The sequence below is a fragment of the Gopherus flavomarginatus genome, chromosome 15 (assembly GCF_025201925.1).
Source record: "Gopherus flavomarginatus isolate rGopFla2 chromosome 15, rGopFla2.mat.asm, whole genome shotgun sequence".
NCBI classification, from domain to species: Eukaryota; Metazoa; Chordata; order Testudines; family Testudinidae; genus Gopherus; species Gopherus flavomarginatus.
In genome coordinates, this window is record NC_066631.1 from 6,498,801 (window position 1) to 6,517,352 (window position 18,552).

The following is an 18,552-nucleotide window of genomic DNA, read 5'->3' on the forward strand; positions in this document are numbered from 1 at the left end:
CATTCCATTCTGGGTCCACATGCTGTTATATACAGGCGCCCTCCTCAGTCACTGTGGTTTGGTCAGTGCACAGGCAGGGATCCTGCCAAACTGGGCCTGCATGGCTAGTTTCCCTGTAAATGTGCACGACTCACCCCTGTGGTGCCTCCTGCTGGTCGTCTCAGGGAATTAGCTCTGAGCGCCCTCTGCAGGCCAGTGTCCCGCTGTCCCCCACCCTTGTGTCCCTCCTGGACCCCTGAGTCCCTTGTCTTTGGGGTGCTTCCCCCTGGCAATACCCCCACAGTCTCATGGTTCTCCCCACCCTGCCTCAGTCTTGGGCGACTGCCAGTCACCATCCAGCCCCCGCTCCCTGGAGCAGACTGCAGTGTAAAAGCCACTCATCATAGGCAAGGGGAATTTGGACCAGCTGCCTTCCTCTGCCTCCTAGTACCTCTATGGGCCTTGGACCAGGCCCTGCAGCCTGGGGAGTTGCCAGACTGGAGCTCCCCTGCTCCTCTGGCCTTTCCCCAGCCCTGTCTCACTTCCAGTACCCTTCCTGCAGGCAGCCAGGCCCTGCTCTCTCCCAGCCTGGAGAGAGACTTCTGGGCCTCTGGCTCACAGCCTTTTTATACAGGCCAGCGGTGGCCTGATTGAGGCACGGCTGCAGCTGTTTCCCCAAGGCTCAGGGCTGGTGCAACCCATTAGGCGACCTAGGCTGTCACGTACGGCGCTGATATTGGGGGGCAGCGACCACGGTCATCAGCGGTATTTTGGGGGCGGGACCTTCCACCGCCTAGGGCACCAAAAAGGCTCCTGGCGCTCCTGGCAAGGATAGCTGCTTTCCTAGCAGCAGCTCTCTCGCAGTCTCAGCCCTCTCCCAGGGCTGATTTCAAGCCCTTCAGGGCAGGAGCGGGTCACCACCCCACTCCATTCCCTGTGAGGCGATCCATGTGAAAGTGTGATGGATGATGAATAGTGACTAAGGGAGGGAGCAAGGGATAGTGTGTGGTGGAAGGTTAATGAGTGTAGTGGCACTAGAGGAGTGAGTGTGTTTAGGAAGTACCGCTGACATTAGCAAACAGCAGTATGGGTTGCCATTTGTCATTCACCTGAACTAAAATGGGATGAACCATTGCTTCTAGCCCAGGTGGCATTTCTGCACTAGCACCTGCCAGCTGATGGATCACTTGCTCATATGGTTTTGATTTTACTTGGCCCGATTTATGTTACAATGTTAGTATGTTCAATTGTCTTTAGCAGCATCTACTTACTCCACATCTCGTTTTCTGATTGCTCTCCCAGAGGCCATGACCTCAGCGACTTTGGACACAATCGGGTCATAGTTCATACTAGCCACAGCAATCACCTCCTCATTCCTACAACAAAGATCAGAGGTGTGAAGGAGACACTGCAGGTAAGGAAGTGAATGGCTTTAGATGGACACTTTTTTCCTTCATAAAAGGATAAACTCCTTGATAGAACCACCGGGGATTATGAACCTATAATCTCTTCCCAGCTTCAGGAGCCCCCGTTAGCCCATGTGCTTGTTACCTCAGACAGCAGCACCCGGTGAGGGAGAGCGGTCGGTGAGCAGCACATGGGCAGGCACTAGTGGGGAGTGGATGGAGCCCTGGCTCCATGCCTGGTCCCAGCTTTGCTCATGGGACAGCACAGCTACACACTGCCCCTAGTCAGGGCAGCGCAGTCCAACCCTGTGGTGCTCTGATGTGGCTTTAAGCACTAAAACAACCCAAAACATTTTTTGAGGTGGAAAAAAATGTCCAGCTGCCTCTGGAGAAGGAGGGCAGAACCTAGACAACATGATAGATGTTGTACTAGAGCTGCGATGCCTTCTAGTGTGCATAGAAACCACAGTGCTGCGAGTGGTGGAAAATTAGGTGAATGTGATTCTAGCCTTTTATTTCCTCTGCCGGTAGGTTAAAAAGTGCCCAGAAACAAAGTGAAATGGCTCATTGCAGGTTGAACAAAATGTCTGTCAACTTTTTCAAATCACTATGTTTTTTCAGAGTTTTTGGATTAGGTCTAGTTGAGCTGAAATTTTAAAAAAGCTTTTTTTGGAAATGCCAGCAGGGCTGAGAAATCATATATTCCCCCAGCTCTAATGAGGACCACACCTAATAACGTACAATGGTTTTTCACTGCTAAAAAGAGTCGAGAATGTCATACAGACAAAGAGACATGCAGTCTGTGCAGAGCACTTGAGCCTAAATCAAAATGAACCTGCACAGCATTCAAGTAACGATTATGCTTCTGACAAGAATATAACGTGTTCACAATTTCTCTGAGACCTGCAAAGAGATTCATGTGTAGAACAACAGGAAAAGCAATGCAATCCTTCACAGAGTAAAGTAAGAAATATTCCAATAAGAGGGTCCTTCTGTATCAAAGTGCTGGGATGGAGTGATGATAAAGTACTTAAACTCATTGATTCAACAGAATGGTAGTTCCAATAGGGATAGAAGAAAAATCAGCTGGATTAATATGTTCTACCTTGAGAGAATTAGATACTTTTGAAAATCCCCATCGTCAATCTATTTAGCTCATTGAAGAGAAGCATAAGAGATGACAAGTACCTCGATTAAGGATTCGGACAGCAAACAGCTCTTTAATCTAGCATGGTCAGAACAAAGGTCCAATGGCTGGAAGCTGAAGATCGACAAATTCATATTAGAAATATGGCACACATTTTTACCAGTGAGGGTAATTAATCTTTGGAAGAATTTATCAAGGGATTGGGTTAATTCTCCAGTTCTGTGCAAGCGTCCCACAGGAAATCAGACATTGAATGGGTTGATGGATAAGCTTGACGAGGCAGTTGTTGATGCTGTTGAGCTGAACAACATTCTGTTTTGAGATCTCAAATGCACCGATGGCCTTGTCTTGTTGGCTCAGTTGGATGAATTGCTGCAGCCAGGCAAGAAGTAGTGTGTACGGGTCTGATTATTAATCTGGATAAAATTCAATCCTGGGCCTTGCTATCAAGCATTCTCCAACTCCAGATTTCAAGCAGCTCGCTATTAACAATCCAGACTGAACATCAAGCAGGTGGCAACTGGCAAATACCTGAAGTATCACAGACAGTGCTGGAGGTTGCTCAAGAGATGTGGGCACTTGTATAGCAGCAGCTGCTGCCATGTTTCACACCCTTCATCAGCCTCTGTTGCAATGTCATGACATTAAGCTTGCTATAAAACCGCGGCTCTATAGAGCCATGGTTCTACCCACTCTGTTGTACGCCAGTGAAATGTGTATACTGAGGAAGGCTAACGAGCATTTGATTTATGTTTTCAGTTCTTATCATCTATGTTAGTTTCTCCTTATTAAGAGGCAAGACAAGATCAGAAATGAGGATATTTGAAGCTGACCCCAGCAATGGCTTCCATCAGCAATGGTTTGGTTTTGGTGAATTTTTTGGCATAGACATGTTATTAAGATAGAAGACCAACAAATCATGAAGTGTGTTTACCCAGGAATGCCACTACACAGCTAGTGGTCATGTGGCCACCTGAAGCTTTGGTGCTGTGATAAGATTGCCAGTGATGGGCATTAACTGAACAGCCAGCCAGCCTGCAAGATCTAGCTGGAAATAAATCCAGCTGGTGCTTGTTCTGCAAGGAGGCCATGTCCCTTTCAGATTTGCCATGATGGTGATGATGACGGGAAATGGGGGTGGGGCTCCAGGAATCCAGTTATGCCTACTGGATTCTCAAGGTGCATCTGCCCTGGCCCTGGCACAACAGTGCAAAGTTTCGGGGCTGCTGTAACTTTCACCAAGTGAAATGTTCACCGAGGTCCTTATGGGACCTTGAACCAGTTATGAATTGGCCTGGTGAAGTAATCTCCATCCTTACCCCTCTCACTCCCAACACCCCTCCAGCCCCATCAGAATGTTAATGGTCGTTGGTCTAGGAACCAGCGATGATACTTTATGCCAGGTCAGAGCTCCCCACCACTCGAGAATTTCTTAGGCAGCTAGCTGAGGCCAGAGTCTGCAGGTGGCAACAAAATGGTTTGAACATGAGGAGAGAAGCTGGGCCTCTAAACCAAGATTGGATGCCATTATGAAAGATATACCCTACCTCAGCCACTAGTTACCGGGCAGGATGCAGGAATCACAGGGTGAAATTATCTGGCCTGTGTTAAGCAAGTGGGCAGACCAGTTGATCAGAATGGTCCTTTCTGGCTTTAACATCCCTGAGCCAGATTCTTAACCAGTGTAAATGGGCATAGCTCCAGTGAAGTCATACTTCAGTAACCAGATTGTCTCTCTTCCCCCACCTCAACAGCATGTTTGCAGCAATCACTTTTAAAAACTATGTTGAAAAATGATTTTTTTAACACAGTGGAAACTAGTGTGGACAGGGCTTAGAAGAGCAGCAATAGAAGCCTTGTTAACCTGCATTCAACACCGACACCACTCCCATAACTCCAGGTGTCACAGCAATGACCTTCAGATCTGGGTTGTACACAATCTGGGGTGAAAACCAATAATCCTCAAGCAACTAACCCAAACACTAGCAGGCTAGTACCCTGCCTGCTGGGAACGCCAGATAAGTTACAAACTAGATTGCAAACAATTAATTCTGGGCAACTATCTCACTACAGAGAAATGCAGTCTCTTATCTAAATATCAGATCAATGCAAAAAACTAGAAATAGATACTGACAAGTATAAAACTTCTGGACTGTCATGGGCACCTAATTAGGTAGCTTAGATGAAAGGTGAGAATGAAAAATGACAATTTCCACTTCACTGTTCAAAGACAAGGAAGTAAGAGGGAGGCTCTATCAATCAGCTAGGGTAAAAGATTTGCTATTCTGAAGCAAGGGATAAACAATCTATATATTTGAGAGAAAGAAAAGAGATGGCACAAACACTTTCCAAATAGGTAGCCTATCGACTTAGGGTTACCAGATAGCAACTGTGAAAAAACAGGACAGTGGATGGTGGGGAATAGGTGCCTATATAAAAAAAGTCCCAAAACACAGGACTGTCCCTTTAAAAATGGGACATCTGGTCACCCTACCTATCGTTGACTGAGAATTGGGAATGATTGAGACAATGACAGAACCATTATCAATGGGGAAATCCTCTTATAAACTCACACACTCAAATTATTTACTTTGAAAACATTTCTAGGTTTTGTAATGTCAACAAAACTATGGACAACTGGGTCCTTTTATGGTGTCTCAAATAGGACATCTTAAATACGTGTCACTTTTGAAAATCTTGGCCACAGGAGAAACTATACAAAAAGCCTCTTAAAGTCAACTGGGGCACCATTTCTGAAACTGGTGTGTGGAAGAATTAGGAATCAAGGCCCACAGACAGAGGGCATGAAATCTGTATGGATCTCCACCACCTTTGCAACATCATTCCTCCCTTCCCAACAGGAGCCCTTCAGTGGGGTTGGGGAATCTGTATGTGGGGATGGGGTTGGTTGGGATGGGAGGACTGAGGAAACAGAGATTACAACTGTGGAGGAGAGGTTCTGGGGAAAGGCAACAGCAAGGACCCTTCATGGTGGATCCTCTGGGAGCATCTTGACCTTGGGGATCAGTAAGCTTTGCAGGAAAATGTAGGTCAATTTTGAGGTTGGGAGGCAACCCTGGTGTCCCAGAACAATAATCAAGAGATTCCGCAGGGTGAACTATATGGAGGGCTGTCATAAACAGATAGCTAAGGGTTGATGTCTCTTTCACCTATAAAGGGTTAACAAACAGTGACCTGCAAACACCTGACCAGAGGACCAATCAGAAGACAAGATACTTTCAAATCTCATGGAGGGAAGCCTTTGTTTGGGTTTGGCTTTGTTCTCTCTGGGTCCTGGATGGGGCTAGAGGTGCAACCAGGTTACTGCCAATCTCCCTGCTACAGTCTTTTATCTATTCAGAATTGTAAGTAAGAAAAGGCGGTCATAGTCTTTTAATTTGTTTTTGTTTTTTCATTTACATATGTGTACTTGCTGGAAGTAGCTTAAATTGTGTTTCTGCTGGAGAAAGTTTCTTTCTATTGTTTATAAGTTGAAAGACCCTGTAACTGTTTACCATCTAAAGTGCAGAGATAAACCTTTTACTTTTTTTCTTTCTTTTTTTATTAAAAGTTTTGCTTTTTAAGACCTGTTTGATTTTTTTCTCCTAGTTAAGGTTCAAGGGAATTGGTGGGAAGAAGGGAAGGATAAATTTTCTCTTTGTGTTATATTCACGCAGCTTGTATTGCCTCTGGGTGAGGGGGAAGGTAACACTCCTCTCGGTGTGGTGATTCAAGAAGTTGAATCAGGCGATCTCCTAGTGTTCCCAGGACGGGAAGGAGCTGGGAGGAAGAAGGGAGGGGGAAGGGAATGGTTTATTTCCCTTTGTTGTGAGACTCAAGGAATCTGGGTCTTGGGGTCCCCTGGGAAGGGTTTGGGGGGACCAGAGGGTATCAGGCCCTAAAAATTCCTGATTGGTGGCAGCGCTACAGAATCTAAGCTGGTAATTAAGCTTAGAGGACTTTATGCTAGTACCCATATCCTGGACGCTAAGGTCCAGATTTAGGAATTATACTTGACAAGGGCCCTTTCTCTTATGTTTCCTCTCCTGGGCTGATCTAGCACCAAGATAAATGGTGATAAGACACCAACCTCCTTTGTGACAAGAGCACTTCAACCTTTGCTCTAGAAGCACCAACCGGGGGGGCTGGAACAATTTGTATAGTGGGGGTGCTAAGAGCCATTGAACCAAACTATAAACCTTGTATGTAATGGGGGTGCTGCAGCACCTCTACTCCAGCACCTATGGCACCAACAGCTGCTTTGCTTGCACTGTTGCCCTGTAACTCTGGGGTAACATGCAGGTTTGGTGTTTTGGGTTTTTTGGTTTTCTTTTTTTACCAATTGTATTTTTTTACCAATTTCTTCTTCAATCTCAGAAAAATAATGTTAGTTTAATTGTGAAACTGAGCCGTGAGAGCAGGCCCTGGAATGTAAGCCACCCGCATTTCATTGCAATGAATGAGAGAGGGGAGCTCAAAGGACAAATAGGCAGCTAGGTACAGTCTCTTCAGCTTTGACTAGTGCTGGAAGTCAGAGGAGAGTCAATTTATGGTAGTGGCCTCCCTCCCAGTATCAGCACTGCACCATACAGAGTTGACACCAAAAGTTAGAAAGAAGAGACTTTTTCAAGCACCTAGAAATAACTCTCAGGGCCTGAGAGGCAAAGACTGCCCTTGATTCCAAGTAATAGGATATAAAGAGATAAAAAGAAGGTGATACTGATGTCCCAAGCTTAGAAGAACCCCAGACTGATTAATCAGTGCAACCCTCCACTAGCTTGATCTGTTCAAAGACACCTCAAGGACTCTATGCAGGTGGTCGTCCTATTATAGAAAAGCCAGTTCCTGTGGGCTTTCCTAAGTCGCAGAATAACATACATACTTTTAGCAGCAGACTCCCACTTTCTATCTGGTTTGTTTAAGGCTTACTTACAACCTGTAATACTTATGTTAAGGTTGGCCAGCAGGCTCTGTTCAAGCAGCTCTCCTTTCCCTGACAGTTCACTGCTCGGAAACCTCTGCCACTTCCTTGATTTACTGAGCGTTGAACACAAAGTGATGAATCAATTACCATAATAACATGCTGTCATTATTCATATTAGCTATCCATAGCTTTTCAGCTTCAAAGTACTTTACAGATGTTTAATTAAAGAGATTTGACATCTCCTTCCTAATTAGAGATGGAATAAATACCAAAATATGCCAAATATTTTCCTGTGGTATTGAAGAGGAGGAATATAATGAGGCTTCAACGGAAGCACCATTTTGAGCTTAAATATGTGAAAGAATCACATCACCATCTAACTTTTACTGAGTACACCTGGAATTGTGCATTCAGTTCTGACCGCTTCACTAGCCTAGAGATCTTGACAAACTGGAGACTGTTCTGAGAAGAACAACAACAACAATGATCATGGGTTTGGAGGAACTGGTTAACGGACTTATTTGGAAAGGCTGAAGGAGCTATATGTGTGTCAGTCAGTTAAGCAGCAGTTAAGGGGAAACATAAGCCTGTCCATATCCGAAATAGAGTTGGTAAGAAATGTTTTGATGGAAGAATTTTCTGTTGGAAAATGCAATTTCATTGAAATAAAAATGGTTTTGGGGAATGTCTCAGTTTCAACAAAGTTTTTGTTGAGAAAAGTCTAAACAAATCGTTTAGATTTTCTCATTTCATTTAAGTGTCAAACTTTTTCATTTTGATAATGTAAAAATGTTGCTTTCCAACTTTATCATTTCAATTCATTTTGTTTGAACCATTAAAACAAAACGTTAATGTTAATATTACATGTTTATATATTGTATTTAATATATATAATTGTGAAGGGCCGTGCACTCACTCTGCCGGGGGAGGGAGGTGAGGGGGTAGCGAGTTCTTCTCGGCTCATTCAGCACCTGCAAGGCTTACTCTGCCTAGAGGAGGGAGCTTAAAAAGGGATGGGGTGGTGAACAGGAAGAAGATTGATACACCTCAGAGACTGCTGACAACAGAGACAGATCAGCCAAGAGGGAGACAGCTGCAGGCCTCATTGCTCCTGAAACTGCATAGACCAGTTGTAAAGCAGGATGCTCCAAGAGAGGGGCTGGAGGAGACCCTAACTAAAGACAAAGACCAATTGATAAGCCAAACCCCAAAAGGGCTGTGTAGCAGGGCAGTCACCCCGCTCCTGTGCTGAGGGGGTTAAAGCGGCCCTGGAGAGGGCTGTGGCAGAGAAAAGCCAGGCTGATTGGGGGAAGCAGCCACAGCTGGCCCCATAAGAGGGCTGAGGGCCAGAGGCTAATAAGAGTCTCTCTCTAGGGGTAGAGAGAGAAGGACCTGGCTGCCTGGGAGCTGAGCAGGGTACCAGTGCTAGGGAAGGGCAGAGGGAGCTGGGGAGCTCCAGCTTAGTCAAACCTCAGGCTGCAGGCCTTGCTAAAAGGTACTAGGGCTGCAGAGGGGCAGCCCAGAGACAGGCAATGGCAGCAGCCCCCCTTGCCAATGATGAATGGTTTACAGACTGCCATCTGCCCCAGTGAGCGTGGGCTAGATGGTGACTGGCAGTAGCCACTGAGGTGAGGTGGGGATAGCGGGTTGGGGGTTCCCATGGGTGGGAAGGTCCAGATTGTGGGTTACTGCTGGGGGCAGAACCCTGATGTAAAGGCACCAGGGTCCAGGAGGGACAGAGGGGCGAGCGGCAGGAGAGACACTGGCCTGCAGAGGGCATTCTGGGCTGGAAGAGTTAATTTCTAGGACGATCAGCAGGAGCCCAGCTAGCAGCTGGAGCCTTGCCGGGGAGCCCAGGCAGCTGTGGGGCACCAGGCCCCCCACCCAGGGCAGGTGCAGGGTCAACGGCTTCCCACAGCTGCCCGTGCAGCTCTTACTATGACTAGGCTGTGGCCCCACAGCCACCGCCGGATCGGGTAAGATCTGCGCAGGCCGTAGACCCTCCTGCCCTGGACCGGGGGGCTCCCGGGTGGGGACATGTGCTGGGAGTTGCTCTCGGCTCCCCCACCCCAGGCAGATGGAGGGTCTGTGGCTCCCAGCCTGCTCCGGCTTCTGGCTTGGCCAGGGATGGGGCCCTGGGTGAAAGACGTTGGGTGGGGGCACTGAAGGGGTGGGGGCGCCTGACCCCCCCAACTATAGGGAAGGCTCCGCCACCCCTGCAGTGCAGCCCCTAACATTTATGTGCCCTACCACTTAATGCAATTCACAACTCTGAGTTAGGCGCCCCTTACACAACGCATGGGGAGAATTAAGTGTCTAAGAATGGGATTCACACAAAAGCCAGCAGGGGGAGCAGGGTGCTGCCTAAGCTAGCCAATAGGAAAGGCTGAGGAGGGGGTATGTGACCCACACCCTCAAATGGATTTTGCTCCTTAAGTCTGAGCTGGAGGTGCATGAAGGGGGGACCTATGCTAGGTGCAAAGCAGGGGTGATGGTTCCCCACTTATAATCTTTAGCCCAGGATGTGGGAGACCTGGGTTTATACCCCCCTGGTGCCTGATGTGGGGGAGGAAATTAAGGTCCCCCACCTCTCAGAAGGGAGCCTTATATGTATAAATAGTCAGCTCTCCACTGGAGCAGGGGGACTGAACCCTGAGCCTCTCCCAACAGTGCCCTAATAGAGTCCTGCTGCCCCAGTGAATAGTTAAGTATTTATATACAGTGGAATATATACAGTCCACTGGAGAGACTCAGCAAGCCTTGCTCTTGGCTACCCTATAGCCTAGTGGTTAGGGAGGTAGGAGACACAAGTTCAAATCTCTGCTCCACATGAGGTAGAGGGGGGATTTGAACCCAGCTTTCCCACATCCTGGGTCTGTGCTCTAACCACTGAACGTAAGGAGGCACCTCCTTCTCCAGTGTCCTGTGTAAGGGTTTAGGCATGCTCTTGGCATGTCTACTGCATCAGGCCTTGGAGGCAAGATCAGTGAGAAATGCCTAGTTGCAAATCCTACTGGGGCTGAGGTGTGAGGTAGGTGCTGACCTGCTGGGAGATGTCAGGAGTGAGGTGGCTCAGTGAAGGCCCAGCTGCTGAAATCGAGGTGCCTTGGGGATTTTAAAAGTGGGAACTTGGTGCCTACAGGTTTAGACAGCAGCTGGGTGGTGGTTTTGTGAATGCCAGTGGCATCTAAACGTTGGATGGTGGTGCCTAAAGTAAGTTAGGTGCTTAATTCATTCTTAAGAATCTCACCCATTGCACCTAATCCACCCCGCTCTGAGGTCTACGTTGTGTTGGGCATGCCTAGAGAACATTCATCATGCAGAACAAGCTGAACCTAATGCCCTCATGCAACATTGGTCTCAAAACTCCTCTGATTTCAAATGTATCATTTCATTAATGCACAGAAACCTGGATCCTGGGAGGGGGAAAAACTGATGGCTAGTGGCTAAAGCAGAAATAGAGTAAAAGGAAATATTTCAATAACTGGGCAGTCAGATTAATGTCCATGTTGGAATGTCTCAAAGGGAAGAGAAACACTTACTTGGTGTAAAATGCCACGAACTTCAGTTCATCTAAATCGCCTTGAAAGACGACATCATCAAATCCTTCCCCGTGGCCTGAAAAACAGGGGAAATGTCAAAGTGGTGCAGGAGGCAGCATACGGCTCCCTTTGCCCTTCCTCCCCTATGGTTCCACATTGCGCAATCTCATGTGCGCACAGATACGCACACAGGCAAGCACCTGCATATGAAGACAACACATGCCATATGGCGGTGGTCTGTCCTACAGCCACAACCTCTTTTTGGACAACTGTCTACAAACCAGACACACCCTCACCATATGCTGGGGTTGGCATGACAATCATAAAATCCCAGCATTCTTTGCTCAGCCATCTCCCAAATGATTCAATCATAGTGCTATGGGAAGCCACAGTCTGCCCACTAAGAGATAGTGTCATTAAGAAATTAAATTTATAAGTGTCACTTTAGGTGCCTAAATCCCAGAATCTGGCCCCACTGGGATTCACAAAACCACTGCTCAGCTGCCACCGAACCCTGTAGGTTCCTAAAATTGCTCAGTACCCATGTTTCTGCCTCTGGGCATGGGCACTGCAGCTCCATGCCGGGTGTCCAGGGAGAAGGAAGAAGACCTCCCCCATAATCTTTAGCCCAGTGGTGAGGGTACTCAGCGTGGCTATAGGAGACCCTCAGTTCAAGTCACCCCCTATGCCTGGGTGGGGGCAAGGATTTGAACAGGGATCTGCCACCTCTCAGGTGAGTGACTATCACTGTGGTATGGAATAGTCGGATGTGGGGAGCTCCCTCAGTGTCTCTTGTTGAAGCCTTTGCACTGAGGACAAACAAGGAAAGAGTCATGGGACAAAGGGAGTGTGTGCTTTTTGGATAAGGTCCTTGCCAAATTCCAGACAGTGCTCCCAAGCCCTTGTTTGTTCTCAGAGTGACATTAGCCAGTCAGGAAACAGAGCCCTCACATTTGGCCAACGTTTTGCTAGGTTGGGCAAAACTGGCTGTTCTGAAATCTCACCAGAACAGAATGGGAGGATAGAGCGACTTTTTGGTTGACTCGGTGTGTTTAACATTTTGCGTGAACGTGGTGATGACGACGCTTTAGTGATCCACGTGTAATGTTTGCTTAAGACACATTTTGCTTTATTTTATTCATCATTTGGTGTATATATTACAATTTTACAATACTTCTAAATCACGTTAATGTAATTTTATGTGAATAAAGATGTTTTTCATTTCTCTCTCTCTCTCTGTCTCCCTGGACCAGTGATTGTGGATAATTAATGAGCCGGGGCAGCCGGTCCCTTCTGCCTCTTGCGCTGCTGAGGCTACATGTCTATTTTTAGCACGCTAACACTCCTCAAGCTAGTGCAGGTATGAAATGCCCCTTCCAGCACCAGCAGAGATGGACCCTGACTGATGCAGGAGGCACTGGAGGTTCCGAATAAGGTTGTGAGCATAAGGACCTCAGAGGGATAAGCCAACAATCTCAGGTGACTGGAGAGAGAAGGCAAAGCTGAGAGAGGACATAGCAAAGGAACTGTGACTTCCTGTTCTAGTCTTAGAGTACTTCAGAGAGGCTTTGAGGCTCCTCTAACCTATACTGGCTGACTCTGGCTCCAACTGGCCAGAACATGAGCTGAGAATGGCCAGAGCAAAGCTGCACATTGGTCCCCTGTGCTAGAGGCGGCAGGGGGTGGTAGCTATCCTAGCTCTCTCTCTGCTGGGGATTGCTTCACGGGGGGGAAAATGAGTGGCTTTCTAGCCCCTTTGCTGAGGCTACATGGGATGAAGAAGAGAGACAGACCCAGAGGTGATGTCCAGATTAGCACAGTGGTTATTTTCCCTATTTGGACGTGCTCAGACCTCTCACCAGTAGAATCTCCTGCCAACCAAGTGAACAGGCAAATTAACCTTCAGGTATTGTTCAGATGTTTTAGAATGGGCTTATCCAGTACTATGTGTGCAGGTCTCTAACATACAAATGATGTGGCAACTCAGGCTGATGTTTTGAATTCATGCACAATTTGGGTTGCAGGAAAACTTCACATTATAAATAAATGTTTCCATAGTGAAGAAAAAAGAAAACAAATCTCATGTATCATCTGACCTGGGACCACAGAGACTGAAAAGCCTCAGACATCATGATCATATGATATGATTATTTTAACTTGTTTGGAATTCTTTTAAATTAAACCTTAACTCTGAATGTTGTGGCTTTATAATGCTTCTTTTTGACAACACCGCCATCATGTATTTCACTCAAAATATGCACCCTTCGCTTTAACTCCCTGTTAGCATAGTTTTCGTCTGGGAACGCTCTCAGAACTCCTCATGTTCACACATCAGCAATGCCAGCCAGAGGCACCGACTCGGTGTCTGTGCCGGGGCTGGAGCTCCCACGGCAAAAAAAAGTGAGTGCTCAGCACCCACCAACCACAGCTGTTCAGCAGCTCCGCCCATTAGCTGTTCAGTGGCTGGAGGGAGGCACTTGGAGGAAAGGGGCGGAAAGAGACAGGGTGAGGGCAGGGCATCGGGGGAGGGGGTGAAGTGAGGGTGGGGCCTCGGGATGGATCGGGGGTGAAGCACCCACCGGGGAAAAATAAAACTCAGCGCCTGTGATACCAGTCATCAACGTCCAGCTACCTCACCCCTCAACTTGGCCACCCTCATGGGGTCCAGGTGCCATGTCCAGTTCAGGCACTGCCCTCCCAAAAGAGTTTCAGGCATTGCCCCTCCCCTCAGTCAGATTCAGCTGTCACCCCTAGTCAGGTTTAGGTTTCGCTCCTCCGCCTCAGTCAGGACAGGCTTCTCCTCCCCACTGAAGGTCAGGCCCTGCCCCACCCTAGTCAGGTTCAGCACTGCACCCTCAGAGCCATCTCCCATTGGTAAATCTTGGGGCACTAGGGGCTCCTCCTGTTCCCACAGTAGCACAGGTGGCATTTTTTCCTAAAGTGCAGACATCAGTCGCCAGTGAGATCCCTCCAGGTTGGAGTAGGGAGCTGGGTGTTATCCCCCCAGGATTTATGTAAGGCTCCTGTCCAGTTCAAGAGGCTGCCTGGCTCCTCAGGCTCATATTAGTATGTCTGACCTGCATATCGTATGCTCTTCCCAAACACAGCCGTCCACAGGTAGGGGACAGTGCTGATCTCCGTGCCATGGGCCAGCATGTTCAGAGCTGCTATGCGGCCTGGAAAACCAAAGAACCAGAGCGTAAGAAAGGAAATCGTGTGGGAGTCTTGCCACATGCACTGTGCCTGGGCAGGCCCAGAGTACTTGGATTGCGCCCAGGACTTTGGGATGGTTTAAAGCCTTTTGCTACCAATTGCTCTAATCACAGTTTAAGTGGAGCCTAAGAACTTTCACCTTGGATTAAAAAATGCCCATCAGACAACGAAGCAGAGAGAGGACAGTAGAAGTTTCATGAACCACAATGCTAGCAAGGTCATGGTGAAGCTCCTCAGCTACCTGCCTTCAAAGGAAGGTTGGTGGCTTTTGTTAATCTGCACCCTCCCACCCCCGAGAAGTTTGGCTACCAGGAAGGATAAGATTATGTCACGGAGGTCACGGATTCCGTGACTTTCAGAGACCTCCTGCTTCAATAGCAGGGCCAGAGTTCTTGCTGCTAGGGGGGGAGCAGAGCTCTCAGCTTCCTCAGGGGGACCTGGAGCCACCGCGGATGGTGGGACCCCAGAGCTCTGAGCCGCTGGGGCTGTGGCAGAGGGATCTGGAGCTGTCGGCAGCGGCAGGTGCTGGACTTCCCCCTCCCTCCTGCAACAGACCTCAGGCTCTCTTCCTCCTCCGCCTCAGCCCTTGCTTGGGCATCAGTCAGCTCCCCGTCAACACCCCTGCCCCCATTATTTTTAGTAAAAGTCACAGGCTTCCATGCATTTTTGTTTATTGCCTGCGACCTGTTTGTGACTTTTACTAAAAATAACAGTGACAGAATCTTAACCTTCACTACCAGTCTCACCCTTACCCCTTTCTGTGTTCTCCCACCATGATAGGGCAGAATGGCGCCTGGCACATTTCACAGATCTCGAACAAAGAACAAGGAGAGAGGGAGAGAGGAGGGACAATGGATAAAACACTTCTCAAGAGCAGAGACCTTTATGGGGCAAAGTATCAGTGCCCCCCCCCCAGAATCTGTACTGGCGCTGTGGTGATTCAGGGCATCATAGACTGAGAACGGCGTAGCTGTAGGTAAAGGAGAGCATGTTTTCGGTGCCGATGCTTCTTTATGTCATGTAATGATATTCAAAGCCTTGAAGCATGTTTAGAACGATGCTAACCTGAGTCTTGCATTCAAAAGGAAGGGTAACCTGGGTGATAGAAGTCCAAAAACTGACCACTGGGGCACCTGGCTGGCAGACTGGCAGTGCCAGGAAGGGAGGCATGAGAGTGGGGGGCGGAGAAAAAGGCTGATGCAAAAGGAAAAAAAGGCTAGAGTGCAAGTCGGGGGATGACTGAGTCCTTCAACTTGCCTAGGGGGTTTTCCTTTTTTCTGGGTAAACTGTTGGACACTGAGAGAAGCCAGATGCCTACGACCAATAGGTTATGGACAATAAAGGTATTTTTAAATACATCAGGAAGAAGAGGAATTCTAGTAGTGTTCGAGGCCACATTTGATTATGTTCAATATGGGCAAAGAGAAGTCAGTCGCAGTCAGAATGACCTAGATTTGGTGCTTGAAAATCGCTCATTTCCCAACACTGGGAACAATTATGAACCAAACTGAATAAGAGGAAAAGTTGAGACAGAAAAATGTGAATGAAAAATAGGAGTTTATTAGAGGGCCAAAAAGCCAGGACTCCACACACGGGTTAGATGACAACTTGGGCTAAAACCCCATCCTGGTTCAGTGGTGAAGTGAAGGCAGCATTAGAAATAAAAAAGAAACACATAACTAATGGAAGAAAAGGGAAATAGAAGGAAATCAGTATCAGTTAGAGGCTATGAAGTGTACAAAATTGATAAGGGAAGTGTCACAGGGCTGCTGACGCCTTTAAATGAAGCAGGTCCAATGCTCTTGTGCCAGTTTGGCCATTTAAAAAGGTGAGGCAGTTCCTAGGGCTGTGAACGAGCCAGGCAGCAGGGCCCTAGTGGGGAGACCGATCTGGTGAGTTGGAGTTACCAGCTTCATTCGGAAGAAGGCAGGTGAGAGCTACTGGTAACCAAGAGACTACAGGAGGTCCTTGTAGGAAGCAGAAGATATTTCCTGGGAGAAGGCTGAAGGCAGGAGCGATGCAAGCGGGTTGTGTTGGCTGATCTCCCTGAGCCAGGGCTGGAGAGGGCAGAAGGCAGGAAGAGGAGCGGCAGCAGCAGGGAGAGGAGCCTGCTGGCTCTAAGCCGGAAAGCTGAAGGTGGATGAGGGCTGGAGGCAGGGTGGCAGTAGAAGGGCTTGCAGCTGACATGCTGGAGAGCTGGACCCAGGGAACAGCGAGAGGGCTGGGGGAGTGAGGGATGCTCCCCTGGAGAGGATGATCTCCCGGCAAAAGGGCTGTGGGTTTCCCAGCCATTGAGAAGAGCAGGGTTACACTCCGTCGGGAAGGGCTAGGGTGGCTGTCCTGGCAGAGGGCTGGAAGAGGACTGACAAGACCCGAGATGTAGTGGAAGACACTGCAGTATGAGGATGCAGTCCCAGCAGAGAGGCTTGCGGGGTGAGGTTCCTGCTGGAAAGAGAGGGTTTTAAGGACTACATGCACTGCAGTGATATGAACTGTGTTGGGGACTTTCGATTATGGACTGATTTGCACTATGTTTTGATAATAAACTGGGCCCACAGAGGGGTATTATTGAGGCAAGAAAGCTGATATGTAGTTACCGGGGACTCTGAAGGGAGGAAACTGAGGCAGGAGTGCCAGCTGTCCAATATGGAGATGTCAGCAGGACGAACATATGTCACAGGATGACTGGCCCCTTTAAATGAAGCAGGCCCAGCTCCCCTGTGTCTGTACAGTTGCTCCTAGTTTGGCCAGCAGAAGGTGGGGCAGCACCCAGAGTTATGACAGGATCAGGGGGCAGAGAGACCTGGTGAGTCAGGGCTGCCAGACTCACTCAGTAAAAAAATAGTTGAGAGCTGCCAGAGACCAGAGGCCTGGAGGAAGCAGAAGGTGGCTCCTGGGCAAAGGCCGAAGGCAGGAGAGCAGCAAGAAGGGTTTGAAGTCTGGCTTCCCCGAGCCAGGGCCGGAGGCAGCAGAGGGACTGATCTGCCGACATCTCCACACTGGAGAGTTGGACCCTGGAACAGTGAGCGGGCCAGGGCAGTGAGGGATGCTGTCTGATTTGCATTATGTTTGGCTAAGAAACTGGCCCCAAGGAGGGTTATTATTGAGGCAAGAAAGGTTGTGTGAAGTTACGGGGGACTCTTAAGGAAGGAACCTGAGGCAGGTGTGCCTGTCATGCCACAGTCTGCTGCAGGAGGGCGCTCCAGGAAGGATTGTACTATGGCAGGAAGCTAAAGACATTACAGAAAAATCCCTGGCTTGCACAGCTAAGGACTAGGGCACCTAGTCGGATTTACAAGCACTGAAATGGGAGGGATAATATTGAACAGTCAAGTGAATGGTGAATAATAAATCCCCATTCCCCTGCTGCCTATTCCTTACTGTCTCTCTATCTAGCCGGGTCTGGCTGGCTGACTTCCTGCACATCTTCAAGACAGGTTTGTCCCTAAGTAGTTCAGGAGCCCTAACGTGAAGAGACTGAAATACACCCACCATGCACATGTGCCATCTGCCAGTGAGGGATGTTCACCTTCTTGTTGTTACGCAAGGCCAGTGGAAAGGTGACAGCATCACCAGCCGCAAAAACTCCTGGGATGTTGGTCTGCATCATCTGAAAAGAAGCAAGGGGCCGTTAGCACTGTAGTAGAAAGAGGGCTTGGAACATAAGCCCATGCATCAAGGCCTGGTAGGAGGCCTGAGGCCTGGGCTAAAGTAGTCAAAACTTTGCTGATATAAAGCAAAGTTAAGTTGTGAGCAAGAGGCAGGCCAATCTAGCGGGAAATGGAAAGTCCCACCATACACTGAGCTGCATCCATTGTCGTTGGCACACATGTGCTAGTAGAATTGTAGACACTGATCCGGAGAGCTAGGACCATGCTTCTTTGACAATAAACCTGACCAAGGGCCTTTGCACCTTAACGGATTTTGTGGTCATTAGGCAGTTCGCTCGAGGTCTGCTGTGCCAGCTGTCTGCGCAGAACTGGGGAAGCGCACAGAGGGAACACACGCAGCCGAACATCTAACCACAAGCACCACTGGTGATTACGCCGCAATCGGCATTACAAGTGCAGGGTCAGCAGCAGCACTGCTTCACCATGGTTATAACACTTCGCCAAATCAGGCAAAAAGAATCCAAGCACTAGAGGAGAAGGGAAGGGATGAGAGAGAGAAAAGAAGTTGCTTCCCCATCTACACCCCAATGCATTACTCCCACTTCTCCTTTGCCAGCTATACCCACATAGGTCCCACTGGATGAAAGGATAGCAAGCCCCGGGCATCTGGAACCCAGCCTCCCCCATAATCTCTAGTGTCAGCACTACGAGATGTCTTGCAAAACCATAC

At 48.4% G+C, this 18,552-nt stretch overlaps 1 protein-coding gene across 5 annotated transcripts in view; it reads right to left on the minus strand.

The window, feature by feature from the left end:
- Positions 1-18,552, minus strand: part of AIFM3 (apoptosis inducing factor mitochondria associated 3) — a 111,452-nt gene that overhangs the window by 6,828 nt on the left and 86,072 nt on the right. For all 5 annotated transcript variants that reach the window (XM_050923791.1, XM_050923787.1, XM_050923790.1 and 2 more), the window contains 4 exons: positions 17,704-17,821; positions 14,076-14,174; positions 10,999-11,074; positions 1,251-1,355 (listed from right to left, as the gene is read on the minus strand). In XM_050923791.1, coding sequence (XP_050779748.1) covers positions 1,251-1,355; positions 10,999-11,074; positions 14,076-14,174; positions 17,704-17,821 — 398 coding nt within the window. The remainder of the gene's footprint in view (positions 1-1,250; positions 1,356-10,998; positions 11,075-14,075; positions 14,175-17,703; positions 17,822-18,552) is intronic.